The sequence below is a fragment of the Sceloporus occidentalis genome, unplaced genomic scaffold (assembly GCF_023333645.1).
Source record: "Sceloporus occidentalis isolate IW3139 unplaced genomic scaffold, rSceOcc1.0.p SCAF_3, whole genome shotgun sequence".
Classification (NCBI taxonomy): Eukaryota; Metazoa; Chordata; class Lepidosauria; order Squamata; family Phrynosomatidae; genus Sceloporus; species Sceloporus occidentalis.
The window spans coordinates 200229301-200255673 of record NW_028316983.1 but is presented as its reverse complement, the minus strand read 5'-3'; the positions used below and the strand labels follow the sequence as shown (position 1 = coordinate 200255673).

At 40.8% G+C, this 26373-nt stretch overlaps 1 protein-coding gene across 3 annotated transcripts; it reads left to right on the top strand.

Moving 5' to 3' along the window:
- Positions 1 to 3171: 3171 nt before the first annotated feature.
- LOC149317336 (DGAT1/2-independent enzyme synthesizing storage lipids-like) lies at positions 3172 to 23202 on the top strand. Of its 3 annotated transcripts, XM_089517327.1 has the most exons (8): positions 3172 to 3271; positions 4871 to 5251; positions 8919 to 9083; positions 14376 to 14569; positions 17295 to 17355; positions 17966 to 18105; positions 19096 to 19177; positions 22199 to 23202. In XM_089517327.1, exons 2-8 carry the CDS (start codon positions 4930 to 4932, stop codon positions 22216 to 22218), a joined length of 984 nt encoding a protein of 327 aa, XP_089373453.1. In that variant the 5' UTR covers positions 3172 to 3271; positions 4871 to 4929; the 3' UTR covers positions 22219 to 23202. The 3 variants fall into 3 exon arrangements, with proteins under 3 accessions (XP_089373453.1, XP_089373451.1, XP_089373452.1); XM_089517325.1 differs by lacking the exon at positions 22199 to 23202 and having other exon boundaries at positions 19096 to 21630; XM_089517326.1 differs by lacking the exons at positions 3172 to 3271; positions 22199 to 23202 and adding an exon at positions 3870 to 3913 and having other exon boundaries at positions 19096 to 21630.
- Positions 23203 to 26373: the final 3171 nt, after the last annotated feature.

The window sequence follows — 26373 nt, the reverse complement described above, 5'->3', positions numbered from 1 at the left end:
GGATTATCCAACATCACTGCTCAGTGATTTCTTTACATTTTCAGAGGACTGAACTGTTTATACAGTACGTATTGTATATCACAATGTTGATCAGTGATTTCTTTACATTTTTAGAGGACTGTTTATACATTACAATGTTATTCCTATAACGTTACTGCAACGTTACTTTTACTGTTACTGCAATAAAACTTCAATACGTTTGCAATTCATAGTGATTTCAAGGCTTTTCTTGGACCCTCCGGATTATCCAACATTTTCGGCTATCCAACTATCAGCCCGCCCGTTTATGTTGGATAATCGAGACTCTACTGTATATTCCTTCTACTTTCTTGTATTCATAAGAAATTAATCAACATTATTTTGTGCTCTGGTAAAGTGGCCCAATTACTCAGAACATGGCATTTTTTATATCTCAGTATGAGGGCCAGTGTGGTGTAGCGGTTTAAGTGTTGGACTATGACTGGAGACTAGGGTTCAAATCCCTTCTTGAGCATAAAAACCCACTGGATGTCCCTGGACAAATCACACTCTCTTAGCCTCAGAAGATGGCAATGGCAAACCTCCTCTGAAGAAAATCCTGTGGTGAGGTCTTAGGGTCTCCATAAGTCCAAAATGACTTTGAGGCACACAACAAACACATCTCTAATCAGTGGCAAAATACTGTACAGCTTTCTTTCTTAAGTAAGGGCACAGTATGTGCCCTGAAGGGAAAAGTATTCCCTTCCTTTGGAGACTAGGCTTGGCTGGCCCCCTCTCTCTTTTCCTTTCTCCAGCAAGCAAAAATGTTTTTGTTCAAGCAGGTTTTTTAAATATATAATCATGAAAGGGCTGCTTTTATATGGAGGTTTGTGTGTTTTAGTTCTGTTTTTTTAATTTTGTATGATTTTATCTTCATTTTATACTGTTTTAACTAGATGGCTTTTAAAAAAAATTATTGTAACTTTTAAAAAATGTTTTTATCTTGTGAGCCACCTCCAGTCCCTTTCTGGGAGAAAGGCAGCATAAAAATGAATGAATGAATGAATGAATGAATGAATGAACATTTGGTAATTCCTGTCCCAATGGATGATAATCAGATGATAAATTGTTAACCACCTTCGAACTGATTTTGACTCATGGTGAACCTGTGGATGAGACATCTCCAAGACCTCCTTTCTGCCATTGCTCCGCTTAGTTCCTGTAAATTCATAGCAGTGACCTCCTTTAAAGAATCCATCAGTCTAGCCTTTGGTCTTCCTCTCTTTCTACTTCCCTCCACCTTTCCCAGCATTATTGTTTTTTCCAATGAATTGTGCCTTCTCATAATGTGTCTGAAGTACAACCACCACAGTTTTGTCATTGTGGCTTCTAGGGAGATCCCAGTCCTGATCAACTGTTTTAGGACTCATCCCTTTGTCTCCCACAACCTTTTAAACTGGATTGCAAATTGGTTTGAACCGGTTCAAATGAACCTGGTTCCCACTTGAACCAAATCGCTGAAGCGATTCAGAGAGGAGGCCCAAATGCTAGAGCCATTTAACTCACATCTTTTTGACACTGATTTTTTTCTGCATCTTTTTGGATTAATTGGTTCCATGCAAGTCTGAACCAGATGCGGATGGGAATTGATTTACATTTCCTCTCAGGTCCATTTTAAATTGAGTCATCTGTGAATGTAAACCACAAGTGGGTTATTTTACAGGGATGTGATTGTGGCTAGTGTGAGCCACACTCCACTGTCAAATTGATCCAAATAAATCGGTTTATTTGTGAGTGGGAATGAGGCCTTGGATGTCCAGGGCATCCTCAGCACTCTTCCCCAGCACCACATCTCAAAGGAATTGAATTCCTTCTTATCTGCTTTCTCCTCCTCCTCTTTCTCCTTCTAATTATAGGCCTGCTCTTCCTTGCCTGCTCCATTTCTGCAAGGCGCCTTGGGTCCCTTCTGGGAGAAAGGCGGCATGCAAATGACATACATCATAAAAGAAAACAAACAGATAAGGAGCATCCCTGGAGGTTGGGAGGCCGGTGAGCCTGAAGCGGGGTGAGCGGATCCCATAACCGCAAAGGAGGACAAGGCCCCGTAAAATGTAGGATGCTCCAGGAAAACGGAGGACATGACAGCATATAAAAGCTGAAAGCACTCCTGTAAAGAGAATCTCATGCTTGTTTTGTTAAGGTGTTAAGGCAGTGAGGATGGGGATGGGGGGTAGTAGTGGGGACAGGGATGCCAGAAGGAGGTGGATTCTTTATATGATTGTTTGATTATATGTTTGGGAAAATGTCAGACTGATGAATAAAAAGCATATCAGAGAGAGAGAGAGAGAGAGAGAGAGAGAGAGAGACTTGTGCTTCTTAGGCCAGCTCCCAAGGGATGACGTTTTGGAATGTCTCCTGAACAGAAGGCTGAAATGGAGGGTGTGTCCTGGAAAAGGAGGACGTCTGGTCACCCTGAGAATGGGAGGCAGGTGAGCCCAAAGGGAAATCCAGGCAAGAGCCCGAGGGGCTCCTTCATCTCTAACTTGACCAAGGGGCCCATGTCCCAACCCCAAAGGAGGACAAGCCACAGCAAAATGTAGGACGATCAGGAAAAGGAAAGAAAGGCAGGGGCAAAGGAAACGTTAAAAACCCTCGGGGCTGCAGTTTTGTAGTTTGTGGGGACACCAGAGAAGGTTCACTGTGGTCCAAAAAGACACACTGGAGAAATAACCCGGTTTGGCAGCGCTTTCACTCTTTTTCTGGCTGAAGGCTATGGAATTCTGGGAGTTGGAGTTCGTTGTGGGCCCAGAGCGGAATCAAAGCGGGTTATTTCTCCAGTGTGGACGCAGCAGCCCTTAGGCAAGCTGAATCCATGCTTGGAGGGTGATGCTCTGGACGGAGGAGGGCAGGAGGAGGAGCAAGAGAGGATGCTGGCGGGCAGAGGACGGAGGCGTCCGGGAAAAGGAGGACGCCCCTGGCCCCGCCGCCTCTTCCGTCTGGCTGCATTGCGGCGGAGGCAGGCTCCTCTTCCCCGGCCAGCCTCGCCCAGGAGCTGGGCTTGGGCCCTGGCTGGACCCGGGGCTCCTCCTGGGCCCCTGCTGCGTGGGCCCCTTCCTCCTCCTCCTCCTCCTCCTCCTCCTGCTGATGCTGCTGCTGCTGCCGGCCTCTCTTCTCTTCTCTTCTCTTCTCTTCTCTTCTCTTCTGGGGCGGGGAAGGAGCGGGAGACGCGGCGGCGCCCGGCTGGAGCTTGAAATACAGTCCCGGCGCCGGCATCATGGAGCCTCGCCATCGCCATCGCCGCAGAGGCAGCCAGGTGAGCCGGGAAGAAGGAGAGAGGGCGAGGCTGGGGCTGGGTCCAAAGGGATGCCCTGCTGCAACAGCCCTGGAGGAGGAGGAGGAGGGGGGGGCCTGCCCAGCCCTGCGCTTCCTCTCTCCCAGGTCCACGAAGAGGCCCAGGGCTTCTCAGATGGCTGCCCTGTGATCGTCCTGTCATTTCTTATAGAGCTCCTCTAATAGCCCTGGAATTTCCCTTCCAGAGGCCCTATAACAGCCCTATAAAGTCTCTCATAGCGGTCCTATAATAATCCCATAATCCTATAATTGGGGGGGGGGGGGAGGCAAACAGATAGGAAGGAAAGCAATCCCTTTGAAACTCCCCCCCCCCAACAAACTACACATCCCAGGATTCCCTAGCCTTGAGCCAGGGCAGTCGAAGTGGGGTCAAACCGGATTACTTCTGCAGTGCAGAGGCAACCTTACTTAAGGGAGGCGGAGAGAAAGGTAGTTGAAGGAAGGAGGGAGGGAGGGAGGGAGGGAGAGAGAGAGAAAGAGAGAGATAGACAGAGAGACAAGAGAGAGAGAGATCCATTCAGAGAGAGAGAGGGAGAGACAGACAGACATCAAGACAAAGGCCAAGGGAGAAGAGGCCAGGATGATGGGGAATCTCTTGGACGAGGTGAGCACTGCAGAGAACGTGCCAAATGAAAATGCCAAGGAAGAGCATCACTCGCCTTACCTGGGGCAGGATCCCATTGAACTCTTCTTTCGGAGCCCCTCCCTGCCTGGGCTTGTGCTGCCAGGGAGCTTTAGTCCTTGGAATTGGACCCAAGGTAGAAGGGACACTCAGTTCCTGGCCTCCCAAGGAACCAGTGGGTGGTTTGGGTTTTGGATAAGGACCATAAAGGTGCTTGCCTTGGCTTGAAGATCATGCGCCAGTCACTTCTTTCCAGCCTGATTGACCTGACAGGGCTCTTGTCCATCTAAAGTAGGGAGCAGGAGAGGCATGTGAACCCATCTAGGCGTAAGTGTGTTGTTTTCTACTAAGGTATCACAAGGGTTTCTAAAAAGGCAACACTTTTTTCCCCAGCTGGGCGGAATTGTGGTGGTTTAATTGTGGTCGTTTGGATGCACTTTTATCAGACGTAGTGTTTAAATTGCTTTCCCTTCACTTGTGACTCAACTGTCATTTGCTGATGTTTAAATATTATACTTCATTTAATTATGCTTTAATCCATGTTCTATTAATATTATAATGTGGGCCGGCGTAGTGTTGTGGTTTGAGCATTGGACTAGGACTCTGGAGACGAGTTCAAATCCCAGCTCAGCCATGCAAACCCATTGAGTGACCTTGGGCAGGTCACAGTCTCTCAGCCTCAGAGGAGGGCAATGGCAAATCCAAAGAAAACCCTATGATAGGGTCACCAAATGACTTGAAGGCACACAACAACAACATTGTAATATAAAGTTTTTATTTATATATGTCTTCAAAAATCCAGCCATCTCTAGGTCCACTTTTGAGAGAAGGGTGGGATATAAATGTGTGTGTGTGTGTGGGGGGGGGGGTTTCCTGGATATTGCAACACCTTGTGTAATAATTATACTGTATTAAACAAAATGATCTTTTTACATTTAGGGGCAGCATTAAGAAACAGCTTCTCCCATTGAACTGCTGCCATACATTTTAAACAGAAGATGAACAGCGTAAATGCATTTTATTCTTCTGGTCAAGAAGACCTGACCTGGCTGATGGATTTATTGAAAAAATGGATGCAGCCAAACAATTACCTGGACTATTCCTCAGACTATATAGTATACGTCTTTTGGGTGTTAACACCATTTGTACTTTTGTTCACACCTGTTTTAGTAATTCTTGCCTGCATTTACCTTTCAAATCTTATCCTGCATATTTACAAGATAAAGATGAACTTAAAGGGGGATTATCTCAGCAAATCATGGGACAGCGGAAGGAGGTCAGTGGCTTCCATCTGGGACATGTATGGCAAAGTGTGGCATGGTAAGGATAATTTTTCTTCACTTTAGAATTGCATGTTGGCATAGCACATGGACAGCTGCATGAAGCGTTACATTTTTTCCACCTCTGTTTTACAGTTTTGTTTTAGGTACCATGAAGATAAGTGTTAATCACAATACCTGGCATTTCTATCATGCAGTTAAACAATGCGTGGTGCTTCAGATGCACTTATCTTAGCAATCCTGATGAGAACATATTAGGATGGGCCATTATTATTATTCCCCTATTGCAGGAGGGATGTCAAAAGACAGTGCCTTGCTGGGGAGTTTATCACACGGGAGGAATTTCTCTTAATTTCAAATGAAAAGAAAGTGGGGCCAGAACACATTCACATGAATCCACTAGTTCAGCGAATTTACATGAATTCGAATTGCGTTCGAACTGACTTCCCATTGCCTGAAAATAGCTTGCCATTGCCCAAAATTGCGTGTGATCACCTTTCACGCAGTAATGTGAAACCCCATGATTGCATTCAAACTGACTTCCCATTGCCCAAAATTGCGTGTGGTAGCCTATCACGCAATAACGTTAAACCCCATGATTGCGTACGGATTGCCATTGGATTATACTTCCAAATTCCCTTGTCTGATAATGTTCTAGGACCTCTTCGGCTGCAGCTCTCCACTGAATGCTGTCAGACTCACTTCTTAGACATTAAAACAGGCAACAAAAGAACATCAAATAGCATGATTGTCACTTGCTATTTGATGTTCTTTTGTTGCCTGTTTTAATGAATCATTTCCTGTATAGCTATGTAGTTTATATCTATTATCCTATTATTTTTTAGATTGTATGCCATAGGCAGGTTTACTCTTTTATATTTATTGTTTTTATGTACAGTGCTGTGTAAATCTACAGCGCTATATAAATTAATAATAATAATAATAATAATAATAATAATTTATAGGACTATATGTTTAGCTTGCAATTCTGTGGGAGCAAGCTCCATTCAGTGCAATGAGATGCATAGAATTATACCGCCAGTGAACTTGCAGCTGCTGAGATTTGAACTGGCAAAGGACATACTAGCTTGTTGATCATATCTTTAGTCATAAATATGGAATACAATTTTGTCATTTCAGGATTTACCCAATGAAACAAATTTGCCAAGATACGCACATTCCTGAGCTCCTTGCTTCATTTTATTATCCTTACAAAATAGGTAATAGATAGAGCCCATTACACATTACACAATAATGTTGTGCCAGTTTGCATAAATGAGAATCTGTAACTATCATCCAGTTCAGAACATAATGTCTTACTAGCTCATATTAATTGGGAAGATTGCTGTATTCATAATTGTTGCACATGTCATTATACTAACGTTAATGTTAGAGGACTTCAGAGTTATAGGTATTTCTCAGTTAAAGAAGTTGACACGTTCCTGGGCATTACTACTTTAAAAGAAAATTTGGTGCCAGAACAGAAATTACATGGAAAATTTAGGGAAAGGTTCCTACACCACAAAAAGGAGCAGTTGTCCATACTTCAACAAACTTTTTATCCACAACTAACAATATGCATATTAATGTACATGTGAAATAATACAGCCAAGTCAAGTAAGCCTTCCCTAAGTAAAGAAAAAAATGTTGAACCTTTAAGGTTCAAAGCCCTTCCAAAAGGGATTTCTTTTCTTTCCCCAGCCTCCACTTTTGTTATGATTTCCATTTTAGTGAGCAAATCTGTCTATGATCTTTTAAAAAATGTGTTGCAGGTAGCTGGTGAAGAAAGTTTAGCTACTCTCCCCTTTTCTCATTGTTTTGTTGTTTGTACATGCTCAGTGAGGAATTCTAGAAGCAGATGCTTTTTTCCTTCTCTCTTGTAGGTTTGGCTAGAGTAGAATCTTGTTATTTCCCAGCTCATGCTTATTCATTGTTAATGCCAGGCATATTGTTGCAACCTGACACTGAAAGTCTGTTTTTTCCATTTTCCTTCACCATCATTCCAATGCTGATACTGCTAAATCACTGACAGGTAGCCAGAGAACAAGGAGGAAAACTTTGGGCATGTCTGCATGGGCCATATACAGTGGTTTCCCTCCACTGTCATGTTGCACTGTCCACACATTGAAGGGTCGAAGCCCCAATTTGACTGCAGACTATCTTCATGAAGGAAGGCCAGTTCTGCATCGAATATCTGTGATCCTTGCCTTAAACCACATTTAAAAAGCTCCCAGAAGTGATACTGGGCAGTTGTTTACACATGTGTCCCACTGTGCCACCTGGCGCCATTGCCATTGCAGGTCACTCCCTCTGAGTTCATAACAAGGGAGTCAGCCATATGTTTGATGCTGGGTGCCTTCTTTTCGACCTCAGAGGAAGTGACTTTTGCTGATGGTGGTGCCACCAGGAGGCACAGCAGAACATACATGTGCACAGCTTTCTGTTGTCACTCTGGAGTGCCCAGGTAACAGGGGGAATTTGGGGCAGTTTTTGGACCAGAATACCCTGGAATCAGTACAGAGTATTCTGGCCAGTATGGATGGCCCCTGTGGTCTCTTCCAATTCTTTGATTCTGTAATCAATATCTTACCATTTTAATCATAATGGTGCTACCTTAAAAATTCTGGGATTGGTAATTTGGTGAATTACTTAAAAGGTACCAAGATTTCCTGTGAAGAGTGGCATCAACAATGAAACCTGTTTATATCTCTGGCGTAGACTGGCACTAACACACAATGCCTTGAGGATTGTTTAGGTGAGCACATGGCAGTTCTCTAACAGAGAAAAGTGCTTTTGTTTTTTATGTGTCTTTGAGTTGATTCCAACTTATGGTCACCCTATCCTAAGGTTCTCCTAGCAAGATTCATTCAGTTAAAGTTCACCATTGCCTTATTCTAAGGCTGAGACAGTATAACTTGTCCAGTAGGCTTCAGTAGCTGAGCAGGGACTTGAATCATGGTCTCCTAGAGTCTTAGCCCCATGCTCAAACTGCTACACTGTCCCAGGAATCTTAAGGATGAAGTATTGACAATGAAAATGTATGAAACAGATGTTAAGGTACATCTACAGACAGTATAGGACTCAGGGCGCCTGTTCTGCTGAACTGCTAATGAGTGAAGGTCTCCATCAATGTTACAAAGAAGTTTATCTCACTGGAAGGATCCCGTGCAAAAATGGGATGTAAAGTGAATCCCCTCACAAAAGTGGATTTATTATCAGACGGTGTCCGTGTTAACCCAATATTAACCTGGACAAAAAGTAGAAGACACACAAAAGTGCAATTGATTTTTAGATGACGTCGCTGTTAAGGTGCATTAATGTGACATTAATCCAGCTAGAAAGTAGACAAAATGCAATTCTTTTTACTTCCGGAAAATCCCTAAAGTAAAAAGAATCATGTTTTGTTGACTTTCTAGCCAGTTTAATGTTGTGTTAATGCCGATGTGTCTGAAAACCAATCACGCTTTTGCTTGTCTTCTTACTTTTTTTTTTTGGGGGGGGGGTTGTTTTGTTTTTAAATCCTGTTTTAAATCCCAATTCTACACGAGATGCCTCCCATCCAAAGTTTTGTATGGAAAAATATAGATGTTTAAATACATTTAGAATGAATCATTCATTTTTCTCCTCAAATGCAGTTTCTTCTGTTACTTCTTGTTAATTTATGGTCTTGATTGTACTGAAGTGTTGCTCTTTGGTTCTTTGAACAGGTTATGAGGTACACGGCATGGATAAACTACCAGAAGGACCAGGACTTGTTGTATTTTACCATGGAGCCTTTCCTCTAGACTACTACTATTTTGTATCTAGACTCTATTTACAGACAGGCAGATTCTGCCACACAGTGGTTGATTACAATTTTTCCAAAATACTAGGTAAGTTGTAGTGAGTGTACACTGTACTGTTAATTTTTGAGATATGTATTGTAATTATGATGTCATGATTTATTATATGCTAATCTGAAGCCTATTGTTACTCCCAAATAGAATTACTGTATTTATCAATTGATTCAATGGATCTGCTGGTCTTCATTGTTATGTGTCTTGACGTTGACAGTGATTTATGAGGACCGTACCATAGTGTTTTCCTGACACGATTTATTCAGAGGAGATTATAGTGTCCAAATAGAGCCTAGAGCACCTAGTATTCTCTGGGGATTTCCCTTCCAAGTACTAATCAGATCACAGCTGAGATCAAACAGGCTCTTGTGCCTCTAGGGTATTTGGAGTAATCAATAGGTTCAGGTGGAAAATGCTTCCTTCTCTTAGGTATATTGGTGACATTTTTACTATTGATTGTAAATCTTGGCCTATTCTAATGGGCAAAATATTCAGTCACATTTCTGGATTTTTCATAGTTGCCAATGCTTTTGCTACCTTTACCTAGGCTTTGGTTGACTTCAGCATTTATCTGGTCATATTAGGATGCAACCAAGTGTCAGGATTTGTCTGCAACTTTTAGGACTCTGCAGGAATAATCCAGTTTGACACTACTTTCACTGCCATGGCTTCATGCTATGGAATTCTGGGAACTGTAGTTTGTTGCAGCACCAGAGCTCTCTGACAGAGAAGGCTAAATTTCTCACAAAACCACAATTCCCAGAATTCCATAGCATTGAGCCATGGCAATTAAAGTGATGTCAAACTGGATTATTTCTACAATGCAGATGCAGCCTAGGAAAGCTGACCCAGGGACCTGCCCTTTTGTGTGGCTCTGTTCGTTCTTTGGAGCTTCCTTCTTGTTGTGTGCCTTCAAGATGGTGATCCTAAGGTGACCCTGTCATGGAGTTTTCTTGGCAAGATTTGTTCTGAAGGGATTTGCCATTGCCTTCTTCTGAGGCTAAGAAACTGTAAATTGCCCAAGGTCCCCCAGTGGTTTCCTGGTGAAGCAAGGATTGAAACCTTGACTCCCCAGGGTTCTAGTCCAACACTCAAACCACAACACCACACTGGCTGTCTTGCATATATTCAAATAAAGGAATGTAGGATTGCATCTGGAAGGATAATTAGTTAATTCTGCAAACCAATTAATTAATTGTGGAGAGATCTTGTAACACCTTTGAGCCTAACTGAAAGAAAGAAATTGACAGCATGAGCTTTTGTAGACTTCAGTCTACTTCCTCAGATGCATCTGGGGAAGTAAACTGAAGTCTAAGAAAGCTCATGTTGCCAATTTCTTTCTTTCAGTTAGTCTCAAAGGTGCTACAAGATCTCTCCACATACAAAGGTGCTACAGACTAACACGGCTTTATCTCTCAATTAATTAATTAATTAATTGCATACAGTGTTTCAGCCAGGAAGACCGTCCCCACCAAAACATACATATTTGTCTAAATAGATGTACTAACTTACTGATAAAGTTACAATAAAGGTCTATGAAGAGGACAAGTATATTAGACGATAATGTGAATGATGGATTCCTCTATTCAAGTAGAGGAATTTCAAAACCTCTACACCTCTGGTACCATTGATTTTTTGTCCTTTTTCCAGTCTCCTCATTCAGTGCCCATTCTCTTGTTTAAACAATTTGCTCCTGTATTCCTGCATTTCAGAACTTTCCACCAAAAGTTTTTATCCAGTCTAGAAACAGTGTGTGTTTTAAGGTAAAGAGTTCCCTCTGCTGATAGGAAGCTGCAAGCTTTATTACATTTGGAAAATGTAAGGAGGGCATAGTGCAAAAGTATTTTATTTCTCCACTCAGGATGCATCCACACTACAGAAATAATGCTGTCTGACACTACTTTAACTGCCATGACTCAATGCTATGTAATTCTGGGAGCTGTAATTTTGTGAGACATTTAGTCTTCTCTATCGGAGAGCTCTGGTGCCATGACAAACTACAGTTCCCACCAAATTCACTCATGTATAATAAAAATTCTTGGGACAAACTTCGATCTAATCCCAGAAATCTATCTGTTGAACATGACGACTAGAATCCCATGGGAAACAGAGAGCCGACATTGGCGTAAAATCTTATATATGGTCGCAGCAGGAAGATTACTTCTGGCACAATACTGGAAAAATAACAAAACACCGTCTATAGACGAGTGGCTGCTAAAAATATACGACATGATGGAAATGGACAGATTAAAAAATATTATTCAAGGAAAGGATGAGGAAGAGGTGGAAAGGGAATGGGAGACATTAAAGATTTTTTGTGGAAATCAATGGAAAGATGTATAAGTCAATGTAAATGTAAATATAAAAGAACTGGTAAGCATACCACTTAGCTCTTAGAAGATAGGGAAATTTAAAATGATAAAGCAATAATTAGACTGGAGTTATTAAGGAATATTAGTTTTGTAAGGAAACATTAATGCAGAAAGTAATAAACACACGGCATATGTTATACATTGGAAGTTTATTTGTCACCTAAATCTGAAAATACAATAATTTTAATGCAATAATTGTATGATGAAGCTACAGGAAGCTACATAACAGTTTATGTTAAATTTTTTGAATTGTGTATAATATATATTTTAATCAATAAAAACATTAAAAAAAACCCTACAGTTCCCAGAATTTCATAGCATTGAGCTATAGCAGTTGACTGGGTTATTTCTGCAGTGTGGATGCAACCATACTTAAAGTCCAAATATTTTTTAAAGAAGTTTTAGAAAAGATTATTTAACACTAGGTGTACCTGGCCACACATTGCTTTGGCTCAGTCTGGTTAAATGGAAAAGAAAGAAAAGAGAAAGCACACGTTTCTGAAATATTTAATTTCACAATGCTTGTGGGTATACATTATTTTTTTGTTTTTCCATTGTCTGTGTAGATATAGAGATTGGCTGGTTTGCTGACTCTAGAACACGCAACATATACCGTATATACTCGAGTATAAGTCGACCTCATGTATAAGTCGAGGGCAAGATTTGGGGCCACAATTAATGGATTTTGATATGACCCATGGATAGTTTGAGGGTAAAACCTAAGGATGTGTAACAAAGGATATAAAGGATGGGGCAAAGGAAAACAATGTCAAATAACTTACAAAATTCCAGCAGGCATGACTGTTTGTGCTCATCCTAAAGGCTGGATGGTTGAGAAAGTAGAAGGAGGTCAGTGCTTCCAAGATAAATTACATTCTTGCCTTTCACCAGGAGATGGTTCCTTTTTTGATAAGAGTTACAATACAGTACTTACATTGACCCATGAATAAGCCGAACCAGGTTTTTGGGGTCAGTTTTTTTACTAAAATTTCTAGACTTATACATGAGTATACATAGTAATTGTCCATGTGAGAAGCAATCTGTGTCTAGATCTAAACCACACAATTCTAAAGATTGGCCCTGAGCTTTGTTGATGGTGATTGCAAACACCAATCTAATATTTAGTATAGTGTGTGTTGCTGTTATGTCCAGCAGATGGTGCTGTTTTTTTAAAAAAACATATTTTAACTGCCACAGGTGTGACATCTATATAATAGTAGATATATGTATATAAAAACATGCGTGTATTTGAATGGAATGTTGTGTCAAAATTTCAACGTAATTGATGAAAAACCAAAAATTTAAGATTTTGAACAAATGAACATTTACATTTTTATTTATATATAGTAGGTAGATAGATAGATAGATAGATAGATAGATAGATAGATAGATAGATAGATTTAAACAGCAGAATATATTTTCAACCTTGGAAGCTTCTGATAAGTTATTTATACATAGTAAAAACTATCTGTCTCTGTCTGTCTATCTGTCTATCTGTTTATAATAATAAATAAATAATAATAAAAATTTTATTTGTATACCGCCCTTCCCACGATCAGGGCGGTGAACAGCAAATCAAAACAATACAATACATACATCAACAAAAAGACAACAATACAAATACAATAAACTATTAAAATCAGTATTAAAACCCCCATCAGCCAGCTACCCTTGCTGTCAGAGGGGGGGGGGGGGGGGGGAGACTAGCTGGAACTTGTGTTGGGGAATGCTGATCGGAACAGGAAGGTTTTCAACTCCCTCCTGAACTGGGCCAGGGAGGTGGCCGAGCGGAGCTCAATGGGCAGCGTATTCCAGAGGGTCGGGGCGACGATGGAATATGATCTCCTTGTTGTGGAGACTAATCTAGCCCCTGGGACCCTCAGTAGTTTCTGCCCAGATGTTCTGAGGGTGCGGGGCAGAATGTATGGGGAGAGACGGTCCTCAAGGTAGCCTGGGCCCAAGCCATGTCTCTCTATCTGATTGATCAGAAGCTTCCAAGTTTAAAAATATGTCTGTATCTTTTACATCAAATGGTTTCCTGTTAGGTTTTCCATTATCTCAAGGAGAAAACATTATCTACATTTTTGTAAGATTCCATTTTTAATGGTTATATGGAATGTGTAACTACAACAGTTTACTCCTTTGGGAGAAGAAGTAATGGTCCATTACATCTTTGGGGAGGAGGAGTAAAATCTTTAACAGTGGCTTCCAGTGCTATCTAGGAGTGAAGAGAGTTGTAGTCTAACATGTAGTTAAGGAAGGCTGCCTTCCTACATGTAAGTAGTGGTTCCTGTTCAATTGGCTTAATGACAGGAATTCCACTGATTCTAAATTTTAGTAGGTATGTGAAGGAGTATTATCTTGAAATTCAGATCTCAAATTTACTTCCATAATTTATGAAGTGAAACATGACCTACTTCAGAATTTAACACAGATGGGTCATATTCCTGTACTAAACATGAATATATCTTACTTGTTGTTTTTTACTTTGGCTTTTAAAAATTATTATTATTATAAACTTGTCACCCCCTTGGAAGTAAATGGATTTTATATGAAGGAAAAAAGACTAATTTTTGGATTCATTTTAAAGTCTCAAATATTCAAAGGTGGCTTGGACATTCCTAATTTGATTTTATTTAAAGTGATTTCACTCAGTTTGTTATTGATTTGAATCTTGAGCCTTTAAAATAAACTGCTGAGTAAACGTTTCTTTGGGAGATGATGTAGGAAAGCCGTCCACAACAAGGGAATTATGAGTACTGCAGGACCTGTGGTCTCATCCTTTTTCTTTGTATAGCTTGTTGGCAAAAAATAGATGCCTTTATAGTTTGCAGCTGAGCCTCTCTGTGCATTAGACAGAGAAATTCTTTACCATTTATGTTCAAAATATAGATAATATACAGTTATTATGCAGACTGTTTCCATGTAACAGGTTACATTGCTGTGTCTCTTACAGGTATAAAGCTGTTTTATGATGTACAGGGTCTTACGCAAGATGGACGAGTGGAATGTGTTGAAATTCTGAAAAAGGGTTACTTACTAGGAGTCTTACCGGGTGGATCTCGAGAAGCACTCTTTAGTGATGAGAACTATGGTCTCTTATGGGGTAGACGCAGAGGTTTTGCTCATGTGGCCAGAGATGCAAAAGTGGTGAGTAGCCTGGTGCATTTAAAAGTTTTGTCGTATATTCAAATGGACTACAATTTTCAGGAGATCAGTTAAAAAAAGAACTGTAGTAAAATCAGTTAAGTTGCAGCCCCTTGTGAAAAAATATCTGCATATTGTTTGGAAGAATTGCGAGATGAGCTTTCTCATCTGCTGACATTTCTGCATGAAACCATTAGGGGGAGAGAGTATCCAGCTTTTAAACAGGACACTAATCCTCAATGGCTGCTGCCACATTGCAGAATTGATGCAGTTTGATAATGTAATGGCACCTTCCCATGGAATTGTGGGATTTGTAGTTTGTTGGGGCACCAGATAAGGCTCACAAAACTGCAAATCCCAGAATTCTATAACATTGAGCCATAGCAGTTAAAGTGGTGTCAAACTGCATTAATTCAGTATAGAGGCAGCCAGTGTAGAGACACTAGAGCCCTTTGGTTTAGATCAGTGATGGCAAACCTTTTAGGGATTGAATGCCCAAACTAAAAGGACTTCCAGCATTGGGTATTATCTGCTGCTGGGGGTGGGACTTCTGGTGGGGGGGGGGAGATGGGACTTCTGGGGTAGGACCTCTGCTCTCACGGAGGGATGGGGAAGGACTTCCAGGGCGGAATTCCCCCCCCCCCTGCCCTCCTGGGCCTTCAGCTTCCTCTCCGGAGGAACAGGGGCGTGCCTTTTCCTCCTCTTTCCCACCCTCTGCATGTCACAAAAAATGTCTTTGCGTGCCAGAGGTTCACCACCGCAGTTTTAGAGCATGGAAAGCTCTTTGGACTGCAGTTTATGCAGTTCCCTATCCATTACCCATGATGGCATATTATATTATTTTTATGGTGTATGGCAGTGGTTCCCAACCTTCCTAATGCTGCGACCCTTTAATACAGTTCCTCATATTGTGGTGACCCCCAACCATACAATTGTTTTTCATCGCTACATGCAAATATGTGTTTTCCAGTGGTCTTAGGCGACCCCTGTGAAAGGGTTGTTCGACCCCCAAAGGGGTCCCGACCCACAGGTTGGGAACCACTGGTGTATGGGATTTTATTTATCGTGATTATGTTGTATTAGTGTATAGTATGTGTCTCTGTGTATTATATTATTTTAACTTTAAATATACAGTACCTAGTATGCAAGGATCTTGCAGCACCATTGAGATAACTGAAAGATAGAAGTTGGTAGCATGAGCTTGTCCAAAATGATTTGAGGAAGTAGGCTCAATTCTATGTAATCTCATGCTACCAACTTCTGTCTTCCAGTTAGTCTCAAAGGTGCTGCAAGATTACTTTGCATACTGATTTTCTATACTAACACGAATATGTCTTTGAATACAATACCTAGGGAAATTTATTTCAAGAGGGGTTGGAGAAATATAATAAAATAACAGGAGAGGTAATATATGATTATCTCCCATTGAGAATATTTAGAATTTTCAGCCAGAGAGCTACAGTGCATCAACAAAGTACAAACTTTAGGACACCACAGAATGCGAGCACAGCAGTTAAACACAACTATGTTGTGTGACAAGGCTCAAGGTGAAATTGCCAACAGTGATACCCCTAGGTACTGCTGTTGAGGGGCACTGCTGGCCATTTGGGGGCAAAACAACATTCTCCCATCAAATTTTGAGGCATATATGGGGTTCCTTCAGGGCTCCTATAAAAACAGACTTGGAATTCATACTTTATCCATGCCTGCTATGCAAGTACCTTATTGGAAGGGGAAAAAAAAAGAATTGCAATCAGGTACACTAGGATACTCCCCCACATCTTTTTTTTAACCATATGAACTGAGCCTTACTGATGTACCAGATGTCTATAACAAGTGGTTATGAAACTGCTATATAAAGTTTTATCATTTCCATTGACAGCAACTGTATCTCTAGACTTGGTAACTGTATCTCAAGTCTGAAATACAATTTGGTGGTTGTATTTGGACAGGAATATTATATTCTTTATAGGGTTACATGAATGAGTCTCAGCTCTCATACTTCCTCCACATCTCTCACCCTTCTGGTGTTGTGATATCAAAAGCCTTTGTTTTTGTTTTTTAATGAATAACTGTTTAATATTTTGCTCTGGACAAACTCTAGTTAGTTTTGGCGATGGTTTATAGAAACATGTTGTCTGGACAAATCGTGCATTTTCCTTGGACATTTAATCTAATTCTAAATTATGGTTTCAGACTTTGATTTTTGAAGCTGGTTTATTTCAATTAGCAGCAATTAAGAAGACTAACCACACTTTAGGGCTTGGATGTAAATCGGAGTCCCCAGACTGTTGTGAGTGTGTTGCATGTGTATTGATGTCCTGTGGGATGCAGAATTGCTCAGCAAAGGCTACACTCCCTTCTGCTGGTCTTTGCAATTGCAGCGGATTCTGGTGGCATGGGAACTTTTCCAGATGGATCTGGAAGGAAAAGTTTCCTCTCTGGTCTGCTCCCCCAATGCAGGTGATGCTTTGATTTCAGTTTTATGTAATGAGATTGGAATGCTGATCGTGAAATTGTTATAAAACTAGATATACTGAGGTGTTTTATTGGAAATTAGTTTTAAAATGATTGTTTCTTCCATAAAGATAAAATATCCTTTGTGTGCATCCATGACATAACATCTTCTTCATTCCTTGAGGATCCTTAGTTATCAATGCAGGTTCTTTAAATAATAGAGGCTGAAATGCTACCCTAATTGTGGCTACTTTTCTCCCACCTTTCTCAGCCTGTCATCCCTATATTTACAAAAAATCTACGGGAAGGATACAGAACACTTGGAAAAATATGTAAGATGGATTCCACTTGCATCTTCCCATATGCTTATGCCTTTGTGCTAAACACATTACACAGAAATAAAATTCTCCCAATTTCAGTTGGACTTCTGTATAATTGTGTTTAGAAATTTGGCCCTGGAAACTTTGTTGGTGTCTTTAACTTTCTGCTTTCCTGCATCCTTCTCCTCTGTCTACTTTTCCTCTCTGTTTCTTTGCCCTGTACTTTCATTGGCCTATCTTATCCCATTTTTTTAAAAAAAGTCTGTTTTTGCTCGTGTCTTATTTGGGTGATTCTGTCTCTTCAGCATCTTTGAATTTCTTTAGGTGTCCAATTGCACTTGGTCCTTGGCCAGTTGATGCAGATTTACTTGGACTGCAGTCTACCACACATTTATATACACATTGGTCCATTAAAATCAATGAATTTTGAACATTTTAAATTATGCATTCAATTGACTCCCTGGTATTTATTGTGCATGACAATTTAGGTATACATTTTTGCACAGTTCCTTGTCAACTGCATGGCCTTTGTTCATTTAACATCCGAGCTCCTTCTAGTTCTTAAAAATGCTTCATAATGGTCCTTATCTGAACATGAGCATATTTTAAATTTTGCACACAGGGCCATTCAAATGGCTATATGAACGTACCCGATGGCCCATTGTTCCTGTATATGGAGGATTTCCAGTCAAATTTTGTACATATGTAGGAGATCCCATTCCTTATGATCCAAATATAACAGCTGAAGAACTAGCTGAAAAGGTATGTTTGTTGTATTGTTGAAGCCTATAGTGTACCTGTATTCTTAACAGTAATGCATGTGGTCAGCATGGTATTTTTAATTAAGAAGAATGGTACCGTATTTTCTGGCGTATAAGACAACTTTTAAACCCAGAAAAATCTTTTCAAAAGTCGGGGGTTGTCTTATTTGCCGGGTTTTGTTCCGAGCCGGACTGGAGAATCTGCAGTTGCCACATATGGTGGGAGGATCTAAAAAACATTTCCCTGGCTCCCTGCCCCACTGTGGAGGCACGTTAGGGCTTCCCCCTCTCTCTCCCAGGTGTTTGACAGCAGCTTCCCTTGCTTCCATTTGGCGCCGTGGGCTCCCTGCCCCATTTTGGCTGCATTGAGGGGCCTTTCTCCCTCCCTCCCTCCCTCCCTCAGATGCTTGGGCACCATTTTCAGGGCTCCGTTGGGCTCCGTGGGTTTCCCGGCCCGATTTGGCTGCTTTGAGGGGCCTTTTCCATGTTTAGTTGCCTCTCTCCCTCTCCCTCACAGACTCTGGGGCTGAATTTTTCCTGCTCCTGTTCACCTGGGAGACTTTGGGAGTTCCTCTTAAATAAAAATAACCCCTTTACTGTATAAGAGGGGTAGTCTTATACGGTGAGTATATCCCAAACACTATATTTTAATTGGAATAGTTGGGGGTCATCTTATTTGCCCAGTCGTCTTATATGCCGGAAAATATGGTAAGTGCTATTCATAAGGTTGTGAGTTGAATACCAGCCAGGGCTCAGGCTCAACTCAGGCTTGTTGGGGGCAATTAGCTTAGAGCTGTAAACCACTTAGAGACTGCTTAGGTGGTATGAAATGGTTTATGAAGCTGAGAACTATTTGTTTTATTTCTGGTTTTGAACTTCTGCTGGTGTTGGAAATGCATGATAAAAATGCTGTTTAGATATACTGATGGGGTAATATGAAGAAGAACGAATACATTCTTTTCTGTTCCCCTCTCCCCAATCTCTTTTTCAGACAAAGGCTGCAATCAAAGAGCTCAGAGATATGCACCAGAAAGTACCAGGCAACATACGAAGAGCTCTTTTGGAACGGTTTGGTAAACATCCCGTTGATTAATACATTGAAACAAAAGTTTCTTGAGCTAATTTTTACCACCTCTAGAAAAAGTAGACTCAGTAGTTTGTTTGCACTTTAAAAAAATTATACATAGCTACTTCAGAAGCACTTATATAAATAGTCTCCTCATCACTCAACCCTGTTCTTAATGTATGGACAAAAATGTGACTAGACTCACTGTGAGGGAGTGTCACCAAAGCTGAAAATTTTAATTTGAGTATTAATTATGCTGTTCTGTTCTATATTAATTAGATGTCTTCTGTATTTATTACTCTTCTATTCTATAACTAAGCTTTTATTGCTTATATTACCTTCCCTCTTTGGTGATGCAACATGGTATTGTAGTGATGACATCTTTCACCTCCAGACAAGATACTGAAGCACACAGATACTGGCCCACTCCAAGAGTTTTTGGACAAAACTGATTTTTGATTTCAATTTCAATTAAGATGGAGACTTGGTTGCTCTGCAGTGTACAGATGAATAAATCAGGCTGAATCAATGTACTTGGTCTCAGTGAGGCAGACTGTCCTGACACACTGAAACAGCCTCTTGAAAATTCAGTTAACTTAGAGCCTCTACAGACAAGGCCAGCCTGTGGGCGGAGTCATGGCGGAGTGGCCATACACTCGATGCCGTGACTCCTCCTCAGGGCACCATTTTTCCATGTGCCCATTTACATGGCATGCACCATGATGATGCCACTCTGGCGCTGCATCTACATGATGCAGAGCCAAAAGGGTGTCATCACTCTGCACCATGGCAGATACGGCATCCTTTAAAAGGTGCAAGAAGGAGCTGCATTTTGCCATTTCTTTTTGCATCCTGTGAAGGCTGGATTGGGACTATGGTGTGAGGCAGCTGAGGCCCCAATCTGAGGGGCTGCAGACCACCCCAAAGGGGCAGTCTATATAGCCCCTTAGTGAGGCTGCCCACATAGAGGATAGGTAACATGTACCTTGAACCCTAAATGCTATAAACTTTAAAGGCACCAGACCCTGTTTGATCTTAGAAGCTAAGCAGCATCAGCCCTGATTAGGGCTGATCCATTTATACCATCAATGAATACCAGGTGCCATAGGCTGTACTTCAGACGAAAGAATCAGTAAACCACCCCTGAGATTTCCTTGCCTAAGAAGACCCTGTGAAATTCATTGGGTTGCCAGAGGTTGCCAGACAACCTGAAGGCACATATAGACATAACATGTACCTTGGTTGTTTTTGTTTGTGCCTAGATAGCCACTTCCAGTGATGGTGCTGGGGAAATCTCTGATCAGATCCATGATTTCTATGCTTCAAGATTCCTCAGGGTTCCACTGTATTTCCCATACTGTTTAGCACCATATGTATGGTATCATCTGAGAATTCAGAATGCAGTGCCACAAAATGCAGGTGATGGACAACTCTGTTTCTTTGCCAGCTAATTCAGATGAGACCCTGGAGGCATTTGATCAAAATCTAGCTGTGTTATGGGTTGGATGAAGGCCAATAAACTGGTGCTCACTTCAGTCAAGACTGACTGAATGCAGACTGAATACAGACTGACCCATTGAATTGTTAATGGGTGTTTCCTCTGCCCCAGTCAGTTGTGTTTAACTTTCTATGGCGGGGCTGCACTCCCCCATTTTTAAAATTTATTAGATGTATATCCCTCTTTTCTCCCAAAAATGGGACCCAAGGCAGCTCAGAATAATATTAAATAAAAGAAGAATATGAAAGGACCATGTTGTAGCTTGGGGATGTTCCATTTTTTCCCTTTATTGACTGACTGCATTGTGAATACACAGTGCCTGATATTCACTGGCTCCTGGTATGCTTTTGCCCTTTAAAGCCCTTCACAACTCAGGGTTGTGGTATCTGAAGGATTACTTTTTTCACTCCATGCCCTGAGAAATACAGCTTTTCTAGTATGTTAGCCAGTAGTGAGCCATCCCTAGAGAGGTATGTTTGCCACCTGTGTAAATATCTGTCCTACACTGGACAAAGATCTTTTTATTATGTTAGGCATTTTAATTTATGTTATAGTTTTATATCATGTAGATTTTATCAATTTGAGTTCAGTTTTAAACTGATTTGTTAATGCTGGTTTTCTTTTCCTCTGTTGCCTGTTTTGAAAATGAGTTGTGGTTTTATACTGGTATTGTACTTTGCTGTTTTATTGTAATTTATTGTGTTTTACTCCCTCTAAGCAAATGAGTCAATTTTTATTACAAGAAACCCTGTAAATTATATATATGCATAAACAAACAAATACACTTGCCACATAAGCATTTTGTCTTGTGTGATTATGCTACAACTGAATTCCATCCAGGTCTGCAATTCTAGACACACTCACAGATTCACTATCTAATGTGCACATAAAAATCTGATGGTTATATCATGATACATGATTAAGCATCATGCTCTCATATAATTCCAGACACAGTTTGCTAATGGTTTAACAGGATGAATCCTAGAATAATAGGAGATTATCAGACGGGGGGCGGGGGAGCTGGGAGTAAAACGCATACTTCTGTCAAAGTTGCACAATCCTGCTGAAGATTTTCAGACACGTCGTACTTATCCAGGACTTAACCCATGAAAATCCAGGAATCCTCCAGAAACAAACCATTCATGTGGAAGTCCTGGGAATGGTTTGTTGCTGGAGCATTTCTGAATCTTCATGGGTTAAGTCCTGGATAAGCGCAACGTCATCAGAAAATCTTCAGTGTGATCATGTAACTTTGCTGGGAATATGCCTTTTTCTTTCCCGGTTTCCCCCTGTCTGATAATCTCCATAGAGTTGGAAGGGAACTTGAAGATCATTTAGACCAACTCCTTGTTCTCTGCAGGATCTGTAATGCTAGGTGTAGCTACAGCACCCAGGGAAAACAGCCATCCAGTCACTGCAGTGAAAGAGAGTTCACTGATTTCCCTAGGCAATCTGTTACAATGCTGAACATCTGTCTTATAATTTGAACTTTTCTCCTATATTTAAAAGCTGGAGTTTGCTTCCCAACAGTTTCTACTCATGACTTCTAATCCTTTCTTCGGGAGCAACAGAGAACATCTCCATCTTCTGAATGATTACCTGTGGTTCAAAGCACAAAGTTCTATTTTTGTGAACTCTGCAGCAAGGAGTGAGTCAGAGTTACTTCAACAGTCTCATTGCCTTGGCTTCAAATTATATTTCCTTTCAACACACACTTACAGATCTTTCCTAACTCCCTTATAAATGCATGACATCATATCCCTAATTCACTTCTCCACCCTTTACTACCATGGTCAGACCTCTATATTTCCTGCCACCCAAACTGCCCAGAATATCCACCTCATTTCCTAATAGGTTGTGGTGCCCTTGAGCTAGAACAGTCTTCTTTGTAGTTTTAGTAAAATACCTCAGTGCCTATAGCATTTTCAGGCAATTCTTTTTTAGTGCAATAAATCCCAGTGCCTGTGAAAAGGGAAACATTATTCAATATCTGTGTATCAGGATAATTTAAAGAAAAAATTTATACAAGCTTTTGAGTGGTCCAGAAAGCTTCATTAGGAAAGATGGTAAACAAAACAGAAAGTAGTCTGGGCATGAGAGGAGGGAAATACATACAATGAAAACAAAAAGGAAATATTTTTGTTGTCATAGTTATAAGACATCTCTCTTTACTCATTGTACTCTGGATAAATAATATGGCCATGATCCAGTTGGATGGCATAACTACGCTGGCATGGGTGGCAGCAAGCAGTGTAGGCCTTGGCACCGGAGTAAAATGGCTGCAGGTGCCATGGTGATTGGTGGGAAGGGTATAGGAAGTCATGTTTATCAAGAGAAATTTGCCTTGCCAGCCCCTAAGTTGCTAAATAGCTGACAGGGTACATTTCTCTGGTAACACAGGCGTGTGATGAAAACAGCCTTTTTCGATACTGTCACTTTTAAAAATGTATTTCTGGGTGCTGAATCTGAAAAGTACAATAAATGTAATACCACATACCGTTCTTTCACAAATTTTTATTAATTTGGTTGTTTCTTGGCTTTGATTAAGTGATGTTCCAGTGTGATTTTTTTTTAGTGCTTTTAAACAGATTTTTGTGTCTCATATCAGCAAATTGAAGCCATTTGAAAGTATATTAAGGGCTCATTCCCACTGCAATTTGCAGCAAATCACAGATCAGGGTATAAGACCCTCATTCTCATTTGAAATTGATTCCGATCCTTATTTGACTGATTTCAGTGGCGATAAAGTGGGGCAAACACACACACACACACACACACACACACACACACACACACAGGTTTTCCTCACAGTAGTTTCAAAGTGGTTCTTTTCAGAAGAATTGATAACGAAGAGTGTTTCACAAGTGGGAACAACAGGTCGGAATCGCATCATTTTGGAGGGGAGGGACTAATGGCAGAGGGGTGCTTACCATCTCTCTTAGTTTTTAGGAGATTTCACACACACACACACACACACACACACACACACACACACACACTTTTTATTTGTTGGTGTGACCTAAGGTTTTTTAAAATAGGTTTTTTAAAAAAATAAAGAGAAGAATTGATTCATTGATTTTGCAACTACTTGCAAAGGCAGGTAGTTGCTAGACCAACTAATTGATTCTTCAATCACTTTATTTCTTTTTTAAAAAAGCATTGCACAGCCCCGTCCTGGTCCTCCTTTTCCTCCCTCCAAGCCTTACCTTCCCCAGCCCCATCCTCCTCCTCCTTTTCCTCCTCCTCCTCCTCCTCCTCCTCCTCCTCCTCCTCTGCCCCTCCACAGGCCTGTCAAAAGGTGCCTGCCAGTGCCCTGCCCTCACCAGAGCCCGCACTGCCGCTTATGCCACTTATGATTGACATGCATTTTGAAGTGGCATTACTAGTGGGGACGACAACCCTGGCAAAAAGAAGCTATTACATTGGAGTAAGGACAAGATCTGCTTTCATAGTGGGAACGAGGGGCCTTTTGGAATCGATTTCCAACCCACAGCAAAGCCGAATCAGAAATCAATTCAAATTCCAAGTGGGAATGTGCCCTAGAAAGAGCCCTTTCTTACTCTTTTCAGGATAATTCTGCACAGGATCGTTTCATTAAGTCACACATTACAACACAGAAACGTCAAAGCAAGTTGTGAAAAAACTGTATGTGATGGAACAAATCCGAGGTCATTTTTGATTTAGAACACCAAATTCCTATAAAACTAGCAAACATTTTTTTGTAGTAGTCATTGTTTAACAAAGAGATTGGCCTATAGTTCTTAACTTGTGTTGAGTCTCTTCTTTGGAGATCAATGAGATTACTGCTTCCTTCCAGCTTGAAGGGAAGCTTTTTGTTCGTGGCTCGGTCTCTCACGGCTCCCTCCGCTTCTGCTGGATTCTCCTCCGGTGCTCACCCTCCGGTTTGCAGCGGAGATTTCCCCCAAAATGGGAAATGAGCCTCTGTGAGGTCCCCCTCAAACCCCCCTTGACAGGGATGTTTGACCCAAAGTCAGGTGGAAATAGCACCCCAAAATGAGAGGTTTTGGCAGGAGCTCCTACCAATAGCCTCCATGTGCCTCCATTCGCCGACCGGAAGTTCCACACTTTCCATTTCAAATAAGGGGTGTAGGAAGTATGTGCCTTGTGTTTAAGTTGAATCACACCTCTGGGAGTCTTGTTTCAAAGATAAATTGCACTGAGGAGGAATGTAGTCCATGCTGCTTTTACTAGCTCAGCATTAAATATGGGGATTGGACAGTGAAGGTGTCTTGGTACATAACAAAGCACTGGCAATCCTATGTATCTCTACATGTGGGCACATGTGAGTTGTTAATCTATTTACACATACATATTTGGACACATTAATTACAACATATACCTCATATTATCATGTCCATGTTCACATTTTGGAATTCTTCTCCATAAAAATCACAGAGGCAGTACGCTATGAGGAGCAAATCTATACTAGACCTGATCTCAAATATGTGTGTCTGTACTATACAATTATACTGGTTTCATACCACTTTAATTGTTATGGCTCCATCTTGTAGAGTTGTAGAATCTGTATTTTTTAAAACAAAAAATTACTCACATAAATACACATTTTACAACATTTACGCATACATACACAACATAACATAACCGATAACAGTTACTATCATACATATATAATTCGTTACTTGTTTTTCTACCTCCCTTCAGAATTTCCAAATTTCCAAATTTTTGCATATGACTAGCTCAACATTTGAAGCATACAAGTTATTTGTACAATTTCCCATTGTCCTTGTTTCTACCTTCTCATGTTCAAAGTTTTCTTTACTAATTTCTGTTAGTTTTGGTCTATGCTTAATCCCATCACAGCTATTTCTCCCATTTCTGAGCTAAAATGTTTAATACCTTATCCTAATTTTCTGTGTATTTTCCCAAAGTTTGATTTTGTAAAACTCTTGTAAATTTATCTATTTCTGCCATATCATCTGGAATATGTTTGATGTGATACTTAGAATTTTTTGCTAGTGAACGCTAGTGCTGTTGTCAAGGAGAGTCTACTATTATTTTTTATTATTAAAATTTATTTGTGTTTCCCCGCCTCTCCCAATTGATCAAAGCGGGGTTACAGATTACTAAAATCAAATACATATGACACTCTTATAAAAGCACAAAAATATTACATCAATACTCCATCAATCAATACAGAAATCCATCAAACATTCACATCCAGGGGCAAGGCAGAATATCGTTGTCAACAAGCACGTTGGTCTTCATTCTTCGGGGGGAAAGCTTGGCAAAAGAGAACAGTTTTAAGTCTCTTTTTAAATGTTTCCAAGGGGGTTGTGAGACGGAGCTCCTCAGGAAGGCTACTCCAGATCCGCGGGGCCACTATTGTAAAGGCCTTCTGGGATGAGGAAACATATTTGGAAGATATTGTTTCCAATAAGTTCTTACCAGATGCTCTGAGTGTGCGGGTCGGCTCATAGGGGGAGATGAGCCGCCCCGCACTCTTCCAGAGAATTTTAATTACTGCAACAAAATACTAATCACAGAATTCGATGACAGTTGAAGTAGTATCAGGGTGCTTCAACTGTGTAGTATAGATACTCTCTGTTTCCCTTCCTCACATTTTATATCATTTTAACTTCCACATATAGTCCAGGCACAAGTCTTGTATTTTGGAGAACTAAACCAAAACAAGTCCCATAAACCAAAACAACTCCCATAAATTG